This window comes from Cyphellophora attinorum (genome assembly GCF_001299255.1).
Source record: "Cyphellophora attinorum strain CBS 131958 chromosome Unknown Contig3, whole genome shotgun sequence".
NCBI classification, from domain to species: Eukaryota; Fungi; Ascomycota; class Eurotiomycetes; order Chaetothyriales; family Cyphellophoraceae; genus Cyphellophora; species Cyphellophora attinorum.
In genome coordinates this window covers 451,374-471,688 of record NW_017253231.1, presented here as the reverse complement: position 1 = coordinate 471,688, position 20,315 = coordinate 451,374, and the positions used below count along the sequence as shown (strand labels likewise).

The following is a 20,315-nucleotide window of genomic DNA, read 5'->3' as shown; positions in this document are numbered from 1 at the left end:
GCTGCTGATGTTGAATGACTACCGGCGCATAGATAGGCATAGCAGCGCTATTGATGACCTGTCTTGTATACTCGTTGTCGGTGCTGATGCGTGCCTCGCGCAGGTGAGCGTTGGAGTCTCGATAGGCAACCCCTTGCCTAGAATGCCCTGAAGCCCCAGGATTTCTTGCATTGCCGGAGGCTTGATCTAGTCTGCTTCCGCCCTAGTAATGCAAAGGCTTGGCGGATGAAACGCGGGTCGTTCTCCGAAGCGCGTTCAGCCCGAAGGCATCATCTTGGTCTCTCGTTGGCGTAACAGTCAGAGGCGGTCGACTACCTCACAACGATGGCCCTTGTAGCGTCGCCGCCGCCCGAGGATGCTCTGACAGAGACTCAACAGGCTCGACTGGATGATCTAGACCGGGAGATCGAGGCAGCTCGCTCGGCATTGGCGAACCTCGATCAACGCAACGACGTGCTTGCCGCGTCTTTGCTCGCTTCTGATCAAATCCAGCAACAACTGAGGCAGGAGCAAGGCTTTGCCGATCACATCGAACTTCTCGATAATCGCCTACAACATTGTCAAACCAATATTCATCGCCTAGCATACGGCGTCACCACCTTTCCTTTCGTTGATCCAGCTCCAGATACATCCAATCGTCCACTCCTGGGCATACGCTTCGACATACATCGCCGAGGAGGCTTCTACGGACCAGCCTACTATATTTTCTGCAAAAGATCCGCCCATGACGCTCAGGAGCTTACTTTGTTCAAGCATACGCTGCCAGCCTTTATCCCGGTAGATCGTTATCGCGAACGCTTCTTGCCATTGGCGGATGAAGGCTATGGCTCGGAAGACTCTCTGCAAGGCACCACGACTCGACAGGATGTTGAGGCTTTTGTTGGTCGGGTACGCAGCGACCTCGTTGGTTGGCATCTACGGCAAGACGCCATTGCGGCAACTCGAGAGAAACTCGGCCTCGACGCCGATTCAGCTACGCGAGATGACAACGCCACACATGACATCGTCTCATTTGAGTCAGAAAGCCCGGACGCCAGTTACATACGCCTGACGTGGCTCGATGGACGATTTGGCAGGCTTCGGCTTGGGAACAGTCTTCATATCGAAAAAGCGGTTGTCTTCGCGGAAGTCAATGGTCAACAGCAGAGAGATGACGAGACAGAGACTGCAATCATGGCTCAAAATGCTACTCTTGCCACCCTGGCTGGCCGCCTGCAACTTCTGTATCGCAGAAGAGAGTTGCGAGATACATGAAAGACTTGGCGCTTAGCGAATGAACAGCACACAGACCACGACATGGACGCACGGACGCTCGAGGCCGTCTTTGTTCTCAATGCAACCGGACCAGCGCCTGGGGAGTCCTCACCATGGTTCCAGAGGATGTAATGTCTTTAGTGCTGGATATCAAACACACACGTCCATCGAAGACAATAATCTCTGTCCTGATGCGCAGATATGATCAGCAAACGGCTGACCGCAATCATTCGCCCCGCTTCGGCCGGCATAAATACCCGTGGCTTGCCAACTATCAACGTGTCTGGGACCGAGATCCCGGTGGAGAGCTATTTCCGAGTTCTCGACCTTGCCGGCAGTGGTCGCGGTATCGACGACATTGCCGCCGACATCATACGAGGTCTGAATATAGAGGAACGTGCTTCGCATACCAACTACAATGCACTGGTGCAACAAATTCTCTTAAATCATGAGCTTGCTCACAGCAAACACTCACCAGTCTCCGCGGATTCGTCCCGAACATCTATGGCCGTCTCACGCCCCAAGACCCGAAGCTCGACTATGCTCAAACGGGTCACAACCCACGCAAGCACTTCGGACCCGGGACTACAATCACCGACCTCCCCAGAGAAGGAGGAAACGCTGTTAGTGGCGGGCGCTCTCAAGTTGATGACACAACGAGACGCTATTGGCAAGTCCATGCCCGAAAGCATTGCAAAACGGCGCGCGACGGCCGCCATCGAGCTGCAACTTCGTTCCTCGCTACAGAGGCATCAGGCCATTGACGATGCTCAGAGTACGTTCCCCCAAGACTCGGATCTAGCCAGGCCTGCGCCGGCGAGCACGCTAACTCCAAGCTTTTCCTCCGTCGCGACCATGACCAGGCTGACTCAGTGTAGTAGTGCGCTCATTGTATGAGCAGAACCTCTCCTAGTCCTTTCAAAGCGACTTCGGGTCAATTCTCACAAAGCCAATTCCTATCATTTCCCATCTCCTCTTTGTGCTGACCGTCACTCTTTTGTTGTTTGAAAGACATTCCTTGAACAATGTCGTTACATCGTGGGTCCAGCAACGTCGCACCCGATTCTTCTCATTCCTCAGAACTTTCGACCAAACACCGAATCGCCTTAGATTAATTTGTTTTGTCAGCTCACTACAACATGCAAGACTTATCAACAATTCCAAAGAACCAAAACTTGAAGATCAGGGACTCGACTGAGGTCCTCTCAGTGAAGCAGATCCTGTGGATTCGGGCGAAAGCAGCGAGTGGATGTTCGAAATGTATACCCTGCCACTTTAGTGAGTACTTCCTTCGCGATCTATCTTCCGAACATATCAATAGCGTCCTCGATGGCGAATTCGATGCCACTGACCTACCTAGCCATGGCATTCAGCAAGTACCGTTGGGACGTAACATGTATAGGGAGGTTGCGGATGGAGTCTATCACAAAACGGTAAGTCTGCACCGCAAAAACGTCTCCTCGAGCAGAATTCGATTCTTCCTGCAGGAGAAGTGGAATATTCGTGTGACCGACAGTCACATCTACGCGATCGTTGATCACTATCATGACAGCCTTCCCAGAAACGAGGTTGGCCAACCAGATGTACCAACGCACTCCGACCCAGCGCCTCATCCTGGCAATCGCCTTACTGAGCTCCCAACTGAAGCAGTCACCCCGAGACTTGGACGACCGAGGACTTCATTTTCTAGACCCCCACCTACTTACTCGCCGAGACCTACCTGGCGCGGAGTCGAGCTAAGGCATCAGCGAGAGGTCGTTCCATCTGATGGGCACATGCCTCCGTTCTATCTTGCTTCCAGTGCCCCTCAGCCTCCAAGTTATGAGTCGCCGCCGCCGATGTATTCAGATGCAGTTCCGCATCGCCCAAGCAATCTTTCGACGGTCACCTCATCTGATGGGTACGGCGCAATGATCATCGATGAGCCAATCTCACCTCTGGCGCTCGAGTCGTTTACCAGAAGCCAGGCGCCTTCTCCCCCTGCTCGGCGGGAGTCTCAGGTATTGCCGTCGACCCTGACGCTGCCAACCACCGCCGATGACTTTTCCGCAGCCATCACCCTTTCGGACCTGAGCCAGGGTGAACGGAACGCTATCGCCAGAGTAGCCGACGAATTGACGTTCGCCAACTTTCGATTGCACTTCGACCGTAGCACCGGCGACTATAGACCCGCGCTGTACTCTTTTGCTGCCCACCACAGCACTGGCGCAGCTGCCGCCTCACTGGATACGGAATTCGACGTCAAGTTCAGCTCACATACAGCTTGCTACCGCGTTAGCGGTGGCATTGCTCGCGCCATTCTCAACGAGTACCCTTGGCGATTCCGAGCTTTGACATCCGCCGAGGCTCATGCAGCAGACGCTGAGATCACGCGATTTACGAATGTGTTGCCCGCCACGCCTCTAGCAGACTTACGGTTGCCGACGCCTCATCCGGCTTTGCTTGCCCTGAAAGAGCTCGATCCTGTCCTTCGTGGGATGACCATCCAGACAATTTCCACTATGGCCGACGAGATGAACTTACCCTCTTGCCAATCCCCGACGAGTGATGCGGCGCTCCATCGTGAGCAAGAGGCTTCATTTGTCTTCTCGGCTTTGCAAGCAATGCTCTCGAAAGACCACGTCACAAGAGCAATTCTCGGTGCGAAACTTACGACCGACAACGATAACGACAGATGTCTCACGCTGCGGGACGCGCTATGTACGATCGAACATCGGCACATCCTCGACGCTGTAGATAGGCGGCTGGAAGAGTGGGCCACCATGATCCGGTGGGAACTTGCCGCCATGCTGGGCATTGACCTCGCGAACGTACTGCCACCCTACACTTTGGCGAACTTCTTCACCGAGCTGGCTGCCGGCACTTTCGTCCAAGACCAGGCTTTCACGGTGGACGAAGATGAGCTTGAGGAGTTCCTAGCCAGCCTGCCAGAGGAGCTGGAGATCTTCACAGAGGAGTCTTCGGTGCCGCCTTTCATCTCGGCTGGCGCAGCCCCTGCACTAGACGAGCTACAGACGCGGTCGTGGATTCCTAATCGAACACGTCGTTATCCGGAACGGCACGATGTCACTAACGTTCTATGTCACAACATCGCCGTCGAGATTCTCCAGACTCCACAGGATGACCACGAATTGGCCACAGCTATTCGTGCAATCGTCAATATGCCTGTCCGCCAGGATATTGCCGCTAATGAGTGGACTTTGCAGAGACTCTTCATTCAAATGAGTCATCAGAGGGAGGTCCTCGTCAGAGACCTGCCAATGATTATCGAAGCTAGCCGCCATCCAACCTCCGCACTCCGCGTCGACACCGACATCCCAACACCTACCGCAGCCAACGACGATTCCCACTCCGAAGCATCGACGCCGACATGGGCTCATATCGACCTTCCTTCGCCGTTACCCACGGAGTGCACCGCCGTTGATGATCCCGTCGAACAAGTCAAGGCCATCACCATTCAGTACCCCTTCATGGGCCCTCAGGTACTGTCCCATTTCCCTGCCGACACAGTCTGGACACCTGCCCTCCTCGACGCACTGCCTGCGCTCCTCTTGTTCGCCAACAACGACTTGATCGCGCAACTCCGTACCGTCATCGAGATGCTAGAGGAGAAAATCATGGAACTCGGCATTCTTTCGCGCCGCAGCGTACAAGACCGCGCCGTTTCGCCAGCGAGGCACATGAGGCTCAAGCGCAAAATCACGCGCGCTGTGGACAAACTCCGCAAGATGGCGGTTGTGCTGCGCGATGTCCTGAGCTTCGTCCTCGCTAGCATGCGAGAGCGGTTTTTCGCGCGTCACGAGCAGCGGGGCTCTAACCCGGAAGCTACGATTGCGCTGGTCGAGGAGAGCACTTCTGACGATCAGCAGGCCTTCGCTGACGGGCACCTCTGGACGTTGCGACGGCATGAGCGTGAAGGACTACAAATGTTCATTGATGACGCGATTTTGATGCTGCGAATCGTGGGCGTGGGAAGACGCAGCACGCTCGGGCCGCTCGGGCTCCTTCGCAGCGATAGTGAGGATCAGATGACGCGCTGTCTGCTCTACGCGGCACACGCTCCTAGTATTACGCGGGACAGTGACCAAATGGCTTGGGCGTGGGAAGTAGTGATGGTGGGCGCTGAGGCTGATGATCGGTGCCGTGTGGGTGAGCCGGCGCGGCGGGCTAGGCCGGTTTGGCTTCTGCAGCTGTGGGGAGTGCAGCGTGCGGTGGCGGGTCGGTACAATATGACTTGGACTGATGACGGGGATCGCTACGGACCTCTCGCTGAGCCGGAACGGCTGCTCGTTGATGGCGATAGCGACAGCGACAATGGTTCAGCGATTGACGACGACGACAGCGACGATCTCGAGGAGGGGGAGATACGAGAACTGGACTTGGAATCAGACGACGCGAATACGGGACCGCCATGTCCTCTGTGCGGGGACAATTGGTTGGGCTGTGAGCATTTCGACGTGGACCGAGTCGGAGATATTCCATACTTGTCGGATGATGATGAGGAGGACGACGAGGAGGGCGTCAGGCTCGTTGCCCATGAAGATGATAGTGATCGCGGTCAAGGACTGCGTATCCGTGGCGCCGCGTCTCGTGTGCACGCGAACCCGAGAGATGCGCTGCAGTGGACCGACGAGGATGAGGTTATGAGGGACGTGCATGCCCCTTGAAGAGGCGAGTGTTGCTCTGGGTAGGTAAAGGTAAGTCGTGGATTGGTCTTGAGGTAAGTCAGCTGGAATTTGGTGAAAGGACTGCTGGTAAGTATCTGAAACATCACGGTAAGTCATGAACTGTTAGTCTTGTTTGTATCGCAATAGTATGTAAGTAGTGTGTTCTTTCCACTACAGTTGAAATCAGTCACTTGTCTGCGCATCCAAACGGGCGAATTGTGTGAGCAGTTTGGGACCACAGGCGGCTTTTTGGGAGAGCCACTGGGTCGACTGAACCTAATACGATGTCGCTCGTCCCACCAGGCAGCAGTAGCCCGTACTGCCAAGGCATGAGGAGGTGGTCATGTAGTGGAGCGCATTGTTCGCGGATGGGAGAAGAAGGATTCGTGAAGTCGGGGGCCATGCAACTACTTATACCTTGACTCACGAAGTCAAAGATCGAGGCAAACGCGGAACGAGTATTTCACTGAGGGCGAAGAGACATTCACGGCCTGGGTCCATGCCAGTGCATTCGAGACTGTGATAGTGATCGGAAGATTTATAACATATTGATAAGGCTCTGTAGTGGCGCTATGCAATGCTACCAGAACGGTCCGATTGTGATCACCAAGATGACCTTCACCAGCCCCATGAGAATGAAGACGAAGGAGCAGACAAGGTAGCGCAAGACGTCGTCAGGGTCCGCCCAGAAGATTGCGGTAGCAAACCCCGAAAACTGTTGCCATTGCCACCGTCCAGCCCGGGCGGGCGCTGGCGTTTCCACATCCTCGACGTTCGCGCCACTATCTGCTGTGCCCGCAGAGCCCTCCTCGACAGAGCCATCAAATTGTGTGAGCGGCTGAAGCTCCTAAGCAGCCCGCTCCGGCGACTCGCCCTCTGCTACGACTGGCACGGGGAGGCCTCTGCTCGGGCTCGAACTGATCAGCTGTTCGGCCTTGCGTGCTCGCAGGAAGTCGGATACGGCGCGGATTAGAATGAACCATCCAACAATCATAAGAACATAGGAAACCCAGTCGACTCCAGTAAGGCCGCCGCCCGATAGGTCCGTGTCGGGACCACTTCCAGGTCCGGTGTTGTCAACGTTATTCGGGTCAAAACTATGACTGTTCGGATCGGGCGGGCTCCCATTCGCAAACTGCCCCGGATTCCCCTGATTCGAGTCTGGATTCGAGCGCATGTAGAACCCATATTGCACCAACGTGAGGCCCAATCCCGCGCGGCTACCATTTTTGGCGGCGTGAGTGGTGTGCAGGAGGTATGTGAGGAGGAAGCCGACGAGCTGGAAGGAGAAGGAGATCATGCCGTTCCAGAGGAAGGAGAAGAGGGAGCCGACGGGGAGGCCTTCGACGTAGACTTCGTCCGAGGACATGCCGGGGGCAAGGATTGTGGTTTCCCAGTAGGGTGGGGTGGCGTCGGCTGCGGCTTGTTCGTAGGTCTGTATAACACATGTTAGTTCGATAGATTCAAGAAGAACACAGCGGCCTCCCTGGCCCGGTCCCCGAAATGAGTTGTTTCTACAGCCTGACGCCGAAGTGAGGCTCATCTGAGCGATGGTGAGGAGAGGGTGGGAATGCTTACAGGTGGCTTCTCATCAACTTGTTCGCCGCGCTCGAGTTTTGCGCCGAGGTTGGCGAAGACGCCATCGTTGGCTTGTGCATTGGGCTGCGGTCGTGTGGTGGGTGGCCGGAAGGCGGGTAGTTCTGTTATCCGGCGCTCGACTTGCTGTCTGGGTTCTGTGGTTGAGGAAGATGTGGGTGTGCGTGTTGTTTGTGGTGTGTCTGGGTTGCCTCGCATAAGGCGCTGTCGGTCATCCTCTTCGTCGTCTGATCCGTCGCCGAAGGTGTCTTCTAAATCCCTCGACGCATCAGTCGTCATAGGGTCCTCCTGATCTAGCAGCCGCCTGCTCGTTGGTGATGTGTCGCGAGATCGGAACGAGGGTGGGGGAGATGTAGGGCTATATGCATTGCCGGAGGGCTCTATCGGCGAGTCGTTATCGTCATCGTGTGCGTTCACCTGGTGGGCAGTCAGTTGAGGAGTCGTGTGCTGATTACACATGCGACCAACCGGCTGATAACGCTGAGAGCTCATGGCTCCAGTGCCTGGTTCAGAATGCTACCAGAGCCCTCCTGAAGGGAAAGGTGGATTAGGATCAACAAATTGGACAGAAAAGGAAGTGAAGACGTCGTAGGAGCGATGATGAGGGTGTTATGTGAAGTCGGGATGTTGGTCTATCCGAGAAGACGGTGGAAGCGCCGTCCTCTAGCGGTTGGGTTGTCGCCTGATTCGCCCCCCAAGATCTGAGAGGAAAAGAGATCCAGGGTCCTCCCGGGCGAGATTGCTGGTGGGTGGCGCAGCAACCAAGCCTGGAATCTCTCAACAGCTGTTACAAAGAACAGACAAAAAACCACTATTCTGGTGCGTCCAGATTGGGAAACTACAGTAGGTAGCTTCAGCTCGTTGGTTGATCTGGAAGAGCATGCTCTCCCATGCAGCTCGTATGTGCAACTGCTATCAGCAGTCCTTGTCACAGGCGATGTTCGCTCAGTAACGTATGCGACACGCGGCTTCTCAGTACAAGTTTGTGCAGTGCAATCGTGCTGCTGGGCGATATGTCGGGAGTTATTCAGTCATCAGGCCCCCACCTCCGAGGGCTCGCAACTTGACCATCAGACGCCCCTATATCTACCTCCAGTCGTCCGCGTAGCTGAAACTGAATGATTCGAAGACCAGGTAGGTTCAGCATATATGTGATTACATCTATTTCTTCAATGAACGTGTCAATTCCAATGTATCTGCATAGTCGCAGATTGACCGCGAGGCCATTCCAGTGACTGTCACTCTTGCCTGACGCACGGCGGAGGTACGCCACGGCCATGGGGGAACGAGTCGCTGTCATCGGCCTAGGTAAGATGAGTTCGATCTGAGCATGGAACACTGCTGACCGGGTGCAGGTCTGCATGGCGTTGTAGCACTCAAAAACCTGAGGGAGGAAGGTTTCGATGCTGTAGGATTCGACAAGAACCCATATATTGGTGGACTGTGGAGATATACTACTGACGAGACCACACTCTCGGTCACTCAGCATACCAAGACCAACAACTCGCAGCAACGCCTTGCGTTCAGCGACTTTCCTGCACGCTACACAACCAACTACCCCGACGCCAGGGAGATCGCAGACTACATCGATGAATATGCAAAGCATTTCAATCTTGTACCACACTGCAGGCTAGGTCTTGGCCTGCATCGCTTAGACAGATCAGATAAATCGGAGCATTGGGATCTCACTCTTCAAGGACGGGACGGGTCACTTGTGACCGAACAATTCAGCAGGGTTCTTCTTACAACTGGTTCCCAGAATCGTCTCGTCATTCCGAAGTTTGAAGGCCAGGAGCACTTCAAGGGCAAGATCATTCACTCCCGCGCCTTCAAAGACGCCAAACCCTTTGCAGGACAACGGGTTCTTCTCGTCGGTCTGAGCAATACTGCAGGCGACGTTGCCGCCGAGCTCAGCGAGGTCTGCCCGGAGGTCTTTGTCTCACATCGATCTGGTGTCCTCGTCGTTGAGCGCACGCCCGAAGGTCAGAAGCCTACAGACCACCTCGCGACTCGGCGTGTCAACTCTATCATCCTAACAATCAATCGCAACTTCCCTCGCGTTGCTGGCTACATCGGCAACATTGGTCTCGAGCTCAAAATGAAATATGCAATGAAGGTCAAGCCAGAGTGGGGGCTTCTTCCTGCGCATCCCATCGCCAACGCAGCGCCCATGATGAACGACTACTTCCTCGACCTCTCGCGCAGCGGGCGCCTCAAACATTCCCCGGGCATCTCTTCTATGGCAACCGACGGTCACACAATCAACTTCACGAATGGCACCTCTCTTTCCAACGTCGACACAATCATACTGTGTACCGGCGCGGAGCCCGATTTCTCCTTCCTCGGCCCATCCGCCAATCCGACGCTACATCCCACTCCGGAATGGGATAATCACCGCCACAACTTCAATCATATGCCTTATCCTCGACTATTTCGTGGTGTGTTTCCTCCCTCAAAGCATACCGAGTCTCTTGCTTTCATTGGCGCTTACCGTGGCCACGGCATCTCCGCGTTCATCAACGCTGACCTCGCCTCTCAAGCCATCGCACAGGTCTGGAAAGGCAACTTCGAGCTTCCGCCGCAAGCGGAGCGTGAAGCATGGTGTGATGAACACTACAAGGGCATGTTGAGGCATCTTGAGGCGTGGCGGACAGTACAAGTGGGACAGAACGCGAAGGAATTTGAGCGCTTCCTCAATGAGGCGGCTGGCAACGGGATCAATCAAAAGTTGGGATGGGGATGGGAGGGCTGGAGTTTCATGTTCCGCAACTGGCGATTGTACAGATTGCTGATGGACGGCGTTGATGGGCCGTGGATCCTGCGGCTGTTTGATAGCCCTAGAGAAGAGCGAGGGCGGAAGAAGTGGGAAGGGGCGGAAGCTGAGGTATGGAGGGTAAATGGTCTGGAGCCGCCTACGAGCAAGAAGGCTGTCTGAATCGCTCGAGCTGGAACGGTGGATAGGGAAGGATACCAGATGGTGGCGAGATGCTTGATATCCGCTGGCATTACGTGACGGAGAGACCTTTGCTAGAGTAAACGTATGCATTCAGATGATCAAACGAAGAGCTAATCCTTAAGTCAAAAAGCAGCTAAAATTGCCTGTTCTCGTATTTCCCAATTGGTATAATAGGGAGTATCGGCTGTCGGACGCGGATCATGACGCGCTTGAACTTTTTTGAATGCTATGAGGTAGACGTATATTCAGCTCGTTACATTACCCTCCTTCTCCATGTGTTGAAGGTAGTAATCTTGGAGATTATTGACGCAAAGATGGCAGCAAACTCATCTGTAGGTACTCATCAACACCTCATCGAGCAAATATTGATCAGATCAGAACGCACTGAAGCACTGGGCCCGCATCATCCAGCGATGGCCTGTAGACAAAGTCCGCCCTGAACCGGTGTCCTTCCAGACGATCATGCGACGACGTGTCGAGCGTCTGACGAATCCAGTTCTGGCCACCGAGGCAGGCAAGACGCCGAGCAGTGAAGCCCCGGTCGAGACGCAACCACCACCAACCCTGAACGAGCAGAAAGAGATGGGCCAGGTCAATGCACTTTACTCGCTGCTGGAGAACCGCTATGCTACGGCATATCCTATGCCGGAAACCATGCGGTATCCGGCGAGTCGGAAGACGCATTACGATGATCTGTTGAAGGAGCTCGAGCTGCGCGACCGAGGGGCAGATGGGAGTCATTCATGCAACGGCTTAAGGGTCGGTTCCGTTTGACGTGAGGAGGCTTGTGGCTGCGTTTGCTACTGCATGCTTTTCAACCCGCATCAAGGTTGCGAGCATGGTAGAACACGAGAGTTTCATCGGCAGTAACCACCGGAATCTGACCGAGTGCGAAGCTGCTACATGGCAAACGCGAGGCCCGACTGCTGAATCTGATCCGGACACACAATGGACCAGCTACCATCTGTATACGTGCTCGATCCATACCATCCCGCTGCCATCGAAGTTCTGCGGCGAGCCAGAGGCATTCGGCTTGTGCTGCCGCCCGATGCTCGGAAGGATGAGGCTCTCGATCGCGCAACTGCCATTCTTCTTCGCAGCGACACTCGGCTTAGTGCTGATGACATCAAACGCGCCAGCGCCCGCCTGAAGTGTATCTGCAAACAAGGGGTGGGTGTCGACAACGTTGATCTTGCAGCAGCAAAGGCCCGCGGGATTGGCGTCTACAATACACCAGGAATCAATTCGGAGTCAGTCGCCGAGCTTACAATTGCATTAGCACTCTGTGTTGCGAGGAGAATTACTGAGTTCGATCAGAAGATCCGCAGCGGCGAGAAAGTCGTCAGAAGTCAGATGCTTGGAAAAAGCCTGTTCAGGAAGACTCTGGGCATCATTGGGATGGGAGCAATTGGCCGCGAGGTCGCGAAGAAATGGTCATCTGCCATGAACGGCACCATAATCGGATTCGATCCTGTTGCTACAGAGTCCGCCTGGACTGATTTATTTGACGAAGCGACGTTCACACGGGCTACCACCCTGCCTGATCTACTTCGTTCTGCAGATGTCATCAGCTTGCATGTCCCTCTCACAGAGCAGACCCGGAACATGATCTCAGAGCAGGAGTTTGCTATTATGAAGGACGACGCTGTGTTGCTAAATTGTGCCAGAGGCGGTATAGTCGATGAAGCGGCTTTGCTCCGAGCTCTGAACTCAGGCAAGCTGTACGGAGCCGGCTTGGATGCTATGCTGCACGAGCCACCAACTCTACAGAGCTATGGCGAGACATTACTCAGTCATCCACGAGTGGTGATGACACCGCATATAGGAGCTTCTACTGAAGATATGCAGTCATTGACCGGCCGGACAGCGGTGGAAATCATGCTTGATTTGGTGCATGGACGAGGCAATCACAAGTCTGTGGTATGAGATGATACTGTTTGTAGCGATCTTAGGAAGTCCTGTCATTGACGCTGAACATTATACGTGGGTCGCACCTGCCTGGTGAGATTGGTTCTGTAGCAAAACATCGAATTGAAGCGGCAGCTGCAATGGAGATCACGTGCTCACACACATCTAAGCTTCAAGTTCGGGAAAAATCCGAGCTTCTAACCTCACTTTCGTCACGGACAAGTATTCATTGCATTAGATTATGCGTCATTTGTACAAGCAATACGCCTTGAGACGAGCGTCAGTCATTCATCAGCATCGGGACATGATTCCCATCGGACTGATCAGAAAGGCCCTGCTGATGAGTCCCAGATCAAATATCCAGAGAGATTGATGCTCCCACCATGACCCAAGCAAAGCCAGAGCGGGCGAAAAATGGCGTCGCCAAACGTGGCAGGCGACAAGCATACCATCTGACCTGTTCCAACTGTCGCAATAGAAAGGTTCGATGCGATGGGCAGCAGCCAGAATGTGGAATTTGCAAGGCATACTCTGCCGAATGCTCATATGACAGAGCTCCTCCAATGAGCCAGGTAGTAGCCATGGCTGAGCGCATAACTCAGCTAGAGCAAGCAGCAGGCTTGTCACAGCCAGCTGAGACTCGTCAGATCACACCGAGCTCATCGATATCTCACTCGGCAGTGCCGTCCATCAGCCATGATATCAGTTCTTTGCGGTCACCTGTCGACACAATCAACTCCACAAGTCACAGAGATACTCCTCAGTATACCTCAACATCGGCGCTTGAAGATCCTGTGGTAGCCGAGCAAGATGAACGCATTGCTGAGGCAACGGTTACTGATCAGGTCATGCCCTCGATGAACCAAGACCAGCTAGAGTACTGGGAGAATGCAGCATCTAAAACTTGCTCCGCCATACTTCGTCTGCCAACCGAGAAAGTCGAACACTTACTTAAGACTCATTTCAACTGGATTCATCCAATGTTCCTCTTCGTGCCAAGGGTACCGTTCATGCGCGACGCAGCATCGGGCGGCCGCTTCTTCTCCGAACTTCTGCTGTGCGTCATATGTCTCCACGCAACCCGTTTCACCGACCACTCGCTCAGCAAGGAGTTGCTTGGACGAGTGCGGCTCCTGCTGGGCCATGAGATTCATCGAGCGCCTTCAGTCCCAACTGTGCAAGCACTCCTTCAGCTTTCCGCCCGCGAAATGGGCAAAGGCTTGGTGTCGAGAGCATGGCTGTACAGTGGGATGGGCTTCAGGATGGGTGTCGACCTGGGAATCTTCACCAGAAGTCGGGCACGGGACGTGGCCCTTGACCCCGAACTCGAGAGGGTCCGGCAGCAGATTGCGTGGAGCAGTTATGTCTGGGACAGAATCATCAGTCTGTATCTCGGTCGCTTACCTACCATTCCCGATGTCCCAGAATTCGATCCTCCCATCATGGACGATATCTCTGAAGACTCAATGTGGCTTCCTTATGCGGAGGAGGCCAGAGGCTGGAACCCATTGCCAGCTCGCATTTTTTCGACATTCGCAAACTTCTGTAAGCTTGTGATCATCATCTCTGATATCTTGACGACAGTGTACGCCAGGGATAGACCATCGCAGATCATGGACTTCGTGCACGCAACGAGAGCCAGATTAGAACAATGGCGCGCTGAATCACCTGCTTACCTCCATGTCGATGCCTCTGCTGAGAGCTGTCCGCCGCCTCACATACTCGCTCAAAGCACCTTATATTATACCTCGAGAATTCTGCTGCATCGACCGTTTCGGCATGATCCGCAATGCCAGACCATCTGTCGAGAAGCGGCGCAAGAAGTCGAGGATCTGATCTTGCTGCTTGAGAAGAGCTTCGGCCTCTCGCATTGCACCTATCTGATGAGCTACTCAGCATATACCGCCGCCACTGTTGCCCTTCAGGATTTGCATGATGGCTTAGATGGCGCACAAGCGAAGATCAACACCTGCTTGCGAGCACTCTATGCTGTTAGGTCGAGCTGTCCAGGTATCCAGACCAGCATCAACATCGTGATTCGCAACCTAGATCGGCGGCCAGTCGCACCCAAGCCGCAAGTCGAGCAGCAGCAGCAGCAGTTCTCCTCAGCCATCGACACTGGACCAACTTACACATTTGATGGTGGTTGGGATGAGCTGAACCCGAGTGTGGGCGACTTCAGTACTCTGGCGTTCAATGGCCTGGACAACTTCGCGTATGGCTTCGCGGCAGACTTGGACGATAACTACTTGAACGCATTCTGAACAGATCGTGCCACGATTTCAACCAAGACGAGTTGATTTGCTCAGCCTTGGTGGGATGCATGGTCGCCGACTTTTCAGCGTCACCAATCTGCAGCCTCTTCGTTGCCCTAGGCACCCACCTGTCGAATTTCAGCCGCCCCTAAAGTCCGCCTATACCAGATTGCCCCTCACGAACGAAGGTATATATATTTTTGGTTGGAGATTTGGTTCACAATCATACAGCAGATGCTCACCTTTCATGTTATGTGCGACCCTCTTCGGAGGCAAGCCTTTCGTGACTGGCGACCATCTGCGCATCCCGACTGTACTGATAGCGCCTGAGAGGGGTATTGGCGTACCTAAGTCCTCTCTGGGAGTGGTCCTGGTTGGTCGGGGCAAAATCATTCTGAGCGTCGTCGTGGATCGTTCGGAGTGTTGGGTTCAACTCCCTGGATGCTCCTGATCAGGGATTTTCTTCTTTTTGGATTTCTAACAATGTAATGTGTGAGAGAGGACTTTTTGGTTTTTGGCGACCGCGGAGTCTGTGTGCCTGGGTCGGCTTGTCAGCTAAGTTGGTGGGCGAGCTTGGCGCGACGAGGCTTAGGCTTCTAACTCGAACACCTGGGCAGCATCGCTTGAAGGCTTACACTCATACAAGGTCTACAGTGGTTGCGACAGAGCACGAAAATACCGCAGTGCTTTGAGGCGACTATTGTGCGTCTTGAATCTGGCCAACGTCGAAAAGCCGTTCGCTATCTCTAACAATCCGTTGAAGGTCATCTTCAGTCGCGGAAAGGATACTGCCCGTCCCTATGGTACCGGGACAGACTACACAGCGACCAGTCTGCCGCTGTTCTACACTACAGCTGTTACAGCCTCGGGCTTCGGCCGCAACCCTCTGATCGTATGCGAATGACTGACGAGTCTGCTCAGGGCATGGTCGAGATCGTCAGTACGTACGGACTAGCGACTTACGGGCCAGCCTCCCGGATCAGAGGATCTTCGCGCGACAATCGTAGCCCCAGTGAAACAGGATCTCGCTCATGTAGTTGGAAAAGGTTGAATCCATGTCCAAGAGAACTTGAAAGAATTGTGTATTCCCTTCACACTCATGTTTCAATACCAGACTTGCGATGGAACTTCCTTAAATCCTGAGCACTGCTCAACTTCACGCTGCGCCTGTCGTTATGCCTGTCATGCCAATGCAAGGCGACGAGGCAAATACCTGACGCTGCTATATCGGTTATTGCCCGAAGCAGTAGACGACGATCTCCGCTCCTATGCACGAGCACCCGCCGCTTCCAAATTTCTTTCGAGGCTTGCCTCGCATCCAGACTCCGTGGTCGGCGACTCGGCGTTTGTCTTTGTGCACATCTCCAGATTCTAAGAAGCAGCATATCAATCACGAGAATAGTCGAAGCGGCGACGGCTCACAGCGAAGCTCCTTAAGGAAGACGACCTACGTTGCTTGCAGGAAGGACTACTGGACAGCGAGACTCAACGAACCCAATCCTTCGGCAGAACGCCTGGAAAAGCCATGACACCAAAACCCAAACGTCCCCCAACAGCCAACCCGGTCGAATACACCTACGACCCTCCTCCATCATCGACCACCATGTCCTCCTCTTCCAGTACCAGCACCCCACTCCCATCCATGCCCTCTCACAGCTCAGTCTCAGACTCAATTCCGCATCCAGGCGACTTATCCCGGACCACCGTCCACATAGCCGGCATCCTCACACACATCCACGGCCTCGCCGAGCTCCCGCCCGCCTGCACCGAAGTCGCCGTCCTCTGGCTCCTGCACCCACGCCTGCAGACCGCAGAGTGCATGTGGCCTTTTGCTGCGCATTTGGTTCGGCACCACTACGACCTCCACGCTCGTCGAGGTACCTCCCCAAAACTAGGCTTTATCGCGGTCTCATTCGACCAGCGAAACCACGGAACCCGCCTAGTCGACGCGCACGCGAATAAAGCGTGGCGGGATGGGAATGAAAGGCATGCGCAGGATATGTTCAGCTGCTTTGCGGGGACCGCGCAGGATACGAGCTTGTTGTTGGATTTCTTGCCGGCGTATGCGTTCCCGGATGGAGGGGTGGAGATAGTGCGGAACATGGTATTGGGAGTGAGTTTGGGCGGGCATGCGGCGTGGCAGATCTGTATGAGGGATCCGGGGAGGTTTCAGGGGGTGGTGGTGGTTATTGGGTGTCCGGATTATACGAGGTTGATGGTTGACCGGGCGAGGTTGAGTAAGCGCAAACTGTGGTTGGAGGGGAAGGGGGAGGGGTTTGTGGGGAGTGCGGATTGGCCGCAGGGGTTGGTTGAGGCGGTTAGGGGGAGTCATCCGGCGGAGTACTTCTCAGGGATACTTGGTAGAGAAGGAACAGAGCACGCAGGGAAGGAGGACTGGGCCCATGAAATGAGCGAGGAGGAGGCGGAGAGGGTGAGGCCGGAGATGGAGAGGTGTTTTGGTGGCGGAAAGAGGGTATTGGTGTTGAGTGGGGGGAGTGATAAGTTGGTGAATTATAAGTTCAGTGAGCCGTTTCTAGGGTGGTTGAAGAAGGCCATTCAAAAGCGCGGGTGGTTTGAAGATGGTGGTCTGTGGTTGAAGGACGTCGTGGTAGAGGGCTGCGGGCATGAGGTGCCGCCAGTAATGGTCGGGGAGATGCTGGAGTTCGTGGAGGGGACTATGGGATTGTGGGAAGAGGAGGTGTCCGGAGCGAAGGAGGGAAAGGGTATCAGTGATGAGAAGAGGGAAAGCACAGAGAGCGGCGGCAGTAGGAGAAGCTCTAAGATATGAATCTTGTAGATGATATTGGATGTATGTGCAGAACAAAGAGGTATACAATCTCTACGGACCATGAGCCTGCTCTTTCTCCATTGAGACGTGTTCCACGGCGCCGGAAATAAAGCGAAGGTTTCGTATGGCTTTCTCCCCAGTGCAACGCATAGTACACTCCGTAGTCATCAGTAGAGGCTCGACGTTGATACGCAGAGATGGCCAGCTCCGCGTCCTTAGCGAGGGAAGGACATTGTCAGTAGATACAGCCAAAGAAGCACAGACTCATCAGCGCCTCAATACGGGTCAAATTTGTCACAAGATCATTTTTTTCACACTGGCAAAATTGACTCATGAAATCGAAGGCAGTTGTGGATAGAATGAGATGGGAGGGGTCGCGAAGGCAGGTCGCTAAAAGGCGAGGTGCCGGAATATGCATCTCATCTCACAAGAGGTTGATGCTGGCCAGCACTGTGGCCTTGGAACGGGTTGGCAGAAGTGTCAGACCCGGAGCCATGAAGGCTCGAACATAAATATGCTCATATTTGATTGAATTGTCGCTGCATAGGTCTTATCCACAAGTCGTAGCCGCACGACTCCTTTGAGACGGGTTGAGGGGCTACGCTTGGGCGCATAAGGTCGAGCGCAGACCGAAGATGAATCGTCACGATTCCATCAAAGCCAGGCAGCTGCTTGCTCGACGTTCTTGGTCATGCTGATGAGCATGCCTCGAGTTGGTGTGCTGTTTCGGGAACAACTGATCCTTTATGCGACCAACTCGACGACACCGCCAGCTTCCTTGATCTTGCGCTCAGCCTCCTTGCTGAAATATCTCGCACGGACGACGATTGGGATCTCTGGTATCCGGCCCTTGCGAGAACTTTTGAGTAGCCAAGAGGGAGGAGGTCGAGGACAGGCGCGGTGTCGGTCTTCTTCTTTGAGATGTAGGCCTCGCGGGTCTCTTGAGGGACGAGCGACCAGAGCTGTGTCGCATGTCAGAATTCTCGTCCACATTGTCGTTATTCGCCGGCTTACCTTTTCGAGATTGATAGTGGGCTTCCAGAACTGGTTCTGCGTCTTATGGAAGTATCGCATACCAACTTTTCCGAAGTAACCAGGATGGTACTTGTCGATGTTGGTGCGGTGGTGGTGCTGACCACCGGCCATACCACGACCACCTGGATGCTTGCGGTGCTTGCCGACACGACCGTGACCGGCGGAGACGTGGCCGCGGCTAGAAGAGAATCATTGTCAGTCTTTGCGCTCAAGCAAAAGTTTTCGTGCTCTGTTGTGCGCTGACAGGTCGTCGAGGTCGCTGCTGAAGCCAACAGCGGAGGAGATACTCACTGCTTGCGGGTTTTGGTCAGTCTGGTAGGCATCTTGACTGATTGTGATGGTGTGGACGGAGGAGAAGTCGAAGTCGTCGCATCAAAGTTGGTCGCGAAAGTTGAGGGAGCGCTTGTGGCATTTCGAGCTTGGCAGACTTGGCAGTATACGGCGACCCACACGCACCCCAAGGTCTTAACCTCCGATATTGTACAGCCACAACTGCTCTCTGCGCCACACCTTGTTAGGTGCGTCACTAAAGCCCATCAAATTGCGGAACGTCATAGGCGTAAACTTGAAATTCCAGTGTGTTGAATGCCCATGATGTCCTTACCCCGTGGTTCCCTGTGCTGTTTACCTACTTATTCCTGCATTTCTTGATTCTACATCCCTTGCTGCATCCTTCCTTACCATCTGACGACCTCAAATCCGCACCAACTCATTCATCATGGCCAAGAAAGCCGCCGCCGACTCATTCCGGTCCGAGGAAGCTGGCTCGGACCAGGCTTCTCTGCTGAAGCAAGACCAACAGAAGCAAGCGATGTATCTGGCGCAAGAGACGGGCCACTTCAGTCTCGTCAAGGCCATGCACCTTGCAGACGCCATCACGCTCCTCAACGGACTGTCTGGGTGTGAGTTCTGCCGTCTACATGTTCTAAGCATGTTCTGGGGCCAGCAGCTAATGTCGTCTACCAATAGTCATGTCCATATTACATTCAATGAAGTACAGCGCCGACAGTGCCGTTGCAAGACCAGCCAGCATGTCTAATTTGTGGCTCGCTTTCGCGTTCATCCCGCTCGGCCTACTAGCGGATCTGTTCGACGGCAAGGTAGCAAGATGGCGGGGAAAGTCGAGCTTGATGGGTCAGGAGCTGGACTCCCTCGCTGATTTGGTAGGTACCTCCCGAGCCTGATGGTGCTCTTGCAGCAACTAATTTGTGCTCCAAGGTCACATTCGGCGTTGCACCCGCAGCAATCGCATTCTCTGTCGGCTATCGCACCGCTGTGGACCAACTTCTACTCACCTTCTATGTGCTGTGCGGTCTCACGCGTCTGGCACGGTTCAATGTCACGGTACAGATGCTTCCCAAGGACAAGACTGGCAAGAGCAAATACTTCGAAGGGGTGCCCGTACCATTTGCATGCTTCACGTCATCTACCTTTCTGGCGTACTGGTCGTACACGGGTCAGATCGGCAAGGTGATACCATATGGCACAAGCTTGACAGGATCGATATTGGAGTTTCATCCTACGGTGCTCATTTACGTGGTCTGCGGGATTCTGATGGTCAGCAAGACTCTCAAGGTGCCCAAGCCTTAGCGTCTAGCGTGGCACACATCTATCCAGGAACAAATATCGGCAAAGGCCCATATCCCAGCAATGGGCTATAGAAGTACATCAGGTTGCCATGTACACTGACAGCGCTGTGCCGCGTTTGAGCCAGTCTCAACTTCAAAATCAAATTTGAGTCTCAGTTCTTTCCGGCATCACAGTGCTGCTTCTCTGCTGCACTGACTTGAGTTGACCGTGATCCATCACGATATTCTTTGAGAGTACTCAAAGCTTCATCACACCGGGAAGTCCTT

At 54.2% G+C, this 20,315-nt stretch overlaps 10 protein-coding genes across 10 annotated transcripts; 8 read left to right on the top strand and 2 right to left on the bottom strand.

The window, feature by feature from the left end:
- Positions 1–324: 324 nt before the first annotated feature.
- AB675_8431 (uncharacterized protein) lies at positions 325–1,254 on the top strand (the record flags this gene model as incomplete). The annotated part of the gene is made up of 1 exon (XM_018148877.1): positions 325–1,254. One exon carries the CDS (start codon positions 325–327, stop codon positions 1,252–1,254), a length of 930 nt encoding a protein of 309 aa, XP_018004662.1.
- A 201-nt stretch (positions 1,255–1,455) lies between these two features.
- Positions 1,456–5,921, top strand: AB675_8430 (uncharacterized protein; the record flags this gene model as incomplete). The annotated part of the gene is made up of 2 exons (XM_018148876.1): positions 1,456–2,029; positions 2,464–5,921. The coding sequence occupies 2 exons, from the start codon at positions 1,456–1,458 to the stop codon at positions 5,919–5,921; spliced, it is 4,032 nt and encodes a 1,343-aa protein (XP_018004293.1).
- An 847-nt stretch (positions 5,922–6,768) lies between these two features.
- On the bottom strand, positions 6,769–8,009 carry AB675_8429 (Metal homeostatis protein BSD2; the record flags this gene model as incomplete). Its single annotated transcript, XM_018148874.1, has 3 exons — positions 6,769–7,356; positions 7,500–7,934; positions 7,986–8,009. 3 exons carry the CDS (start codon positions 8,007–8,009, stop codon positions 6,769–6,771), a joined length of 1,047 nt encoding a protein of 348 aa, XP_018004423.1.
- Positions 8,010–8,794: 785 nt separating this feature from the next.
- On the top strand, positions 8,795–10,452 carry AB675_8428 (Dimethylaniline monooxygenase [N-oxide-forming] 3; the record flags this gene model as incomplete). The annotated part of the gene is made up of 2 exons (XM_018148873.1): positions 8,795–8,825; positions 8,873–10,452. The coding sequence occupies 2 exons, from the start codon at positions 8,795–8,797 to the stop codon at positions 10,450–10,452; spliced, it is 1,611 nt and encodes a 536-aa protein (XP_018004431.1).
- Positions 10,453–10,787: 335 nt separating this feature from the next.
- On the top strand, positions 10,788–11,247 carry AB675_8427 (uncharacterized protein; the record flags this gene model as incomplete). Its single annotated transcript, XM_018148872.1, has 2 exons — positions 10,788–10,805; positions 10,852–11,247. 2 exons carry the CDS (start codon positions 10,788–10,790, stop codon positions 11,245–11,247), a joined length of 414 nt encoding a protein of 137 aa, XP_018004413.1.
- A 174-nt stretch (positions 11,248–11,421) lies between these two features.
- Positions 11,422–12,399, top strand: AB675_8426 (D-3-phosphoglycerate dehydrogenase; the record flags this gene model as incomplete). Its single annotated transcript, XM_018148871.1, has 1 exon — positions 11,422–12,399. The coding sequence occupies one exon, from the start codon at positions 11,422–11,424 to the stop codon at positions 12,397–12,399; it is 978 nt and encodes a 325-aa protein (XP_018004571.1).
- Positions 12,400–12,962: 563 nt separating this feature from the next.
- Positions 12,963–14,645, top strand: AB675_8425 (Nitrogen assimilation transcription factor nit-4; the record flags this gene model as incomplete). The annotated part of the gene is made up of 1 exon (XM_018148870.1): positions 12,963–14,645. One exon carries the CDS (start codon positions 12,963–12,965, stop codon positions 14,643–14,645), a length of 1,683 nt encoding a protein of 560 aa, XP_018004645.1.
- A 1,516-nt stretch (positions 14,646–16,161) lies between these two features.
- AB675_8424 (uncharacterized protein) lies at positions 16,162–17,424 on the top strand (the record flags this gene model as incomplete). The annotated part of the gene is made up of 1 exon (XM_018148869.1): positions 16,162–17,424. The coding sequence occupies one exon, from the start codon at positions 16,162–16,164 to the stop codon at positions 17,422–17,424; it is 1,263 nt and encodes a 420-aa protein (XP_018004726.1).
- A 744-nt stretch (positions 17,425–18,168) lies between these two features.
- Positions 18,169–18,782, bottom strand: AB675_8423 (60S ribosomal protein L27a; the record flags this gene model as incomplete). Its single annotated transcript, XM_018148868.1, has 4 exons — positions 18,169–18,273; positions 18,318–18,386; positions 18,439–18,637; positions 18,751–18,782. The coding sequence occupies 4 exons, from the start codon at positions 18,780–18,782 to the stop codon at positions 18,169–18,171; spliced, it is 405 nt and encodes a 134-aa protein (XP_018004195.1).
- Positions 18,783–19,177: 395 nt separating this feature from the next.
- AB675_8422 (CDP-diacylglycerol--serine O-phosphatidyltransferase) lies at positions 19,178–20,049 on the top strand (the record flags this gene model as incomplete). The annotated part of the gene is made up of 3 exons (XM_018148867.1): positions 19,178–19,361; positions 19,429–19,622; positions 19,678–20,049. The coding sequence occupies 3 exons, from the start codon at positions 19,178–19,180 to the stop codon at positions 20,047–20,049; spliced, it is 750 nt and encodes a 249-aa protein (XP_018004269.1).
- Between the last annotated feature and the right edge of the window lie 266 nt (positions 20,050–20,315).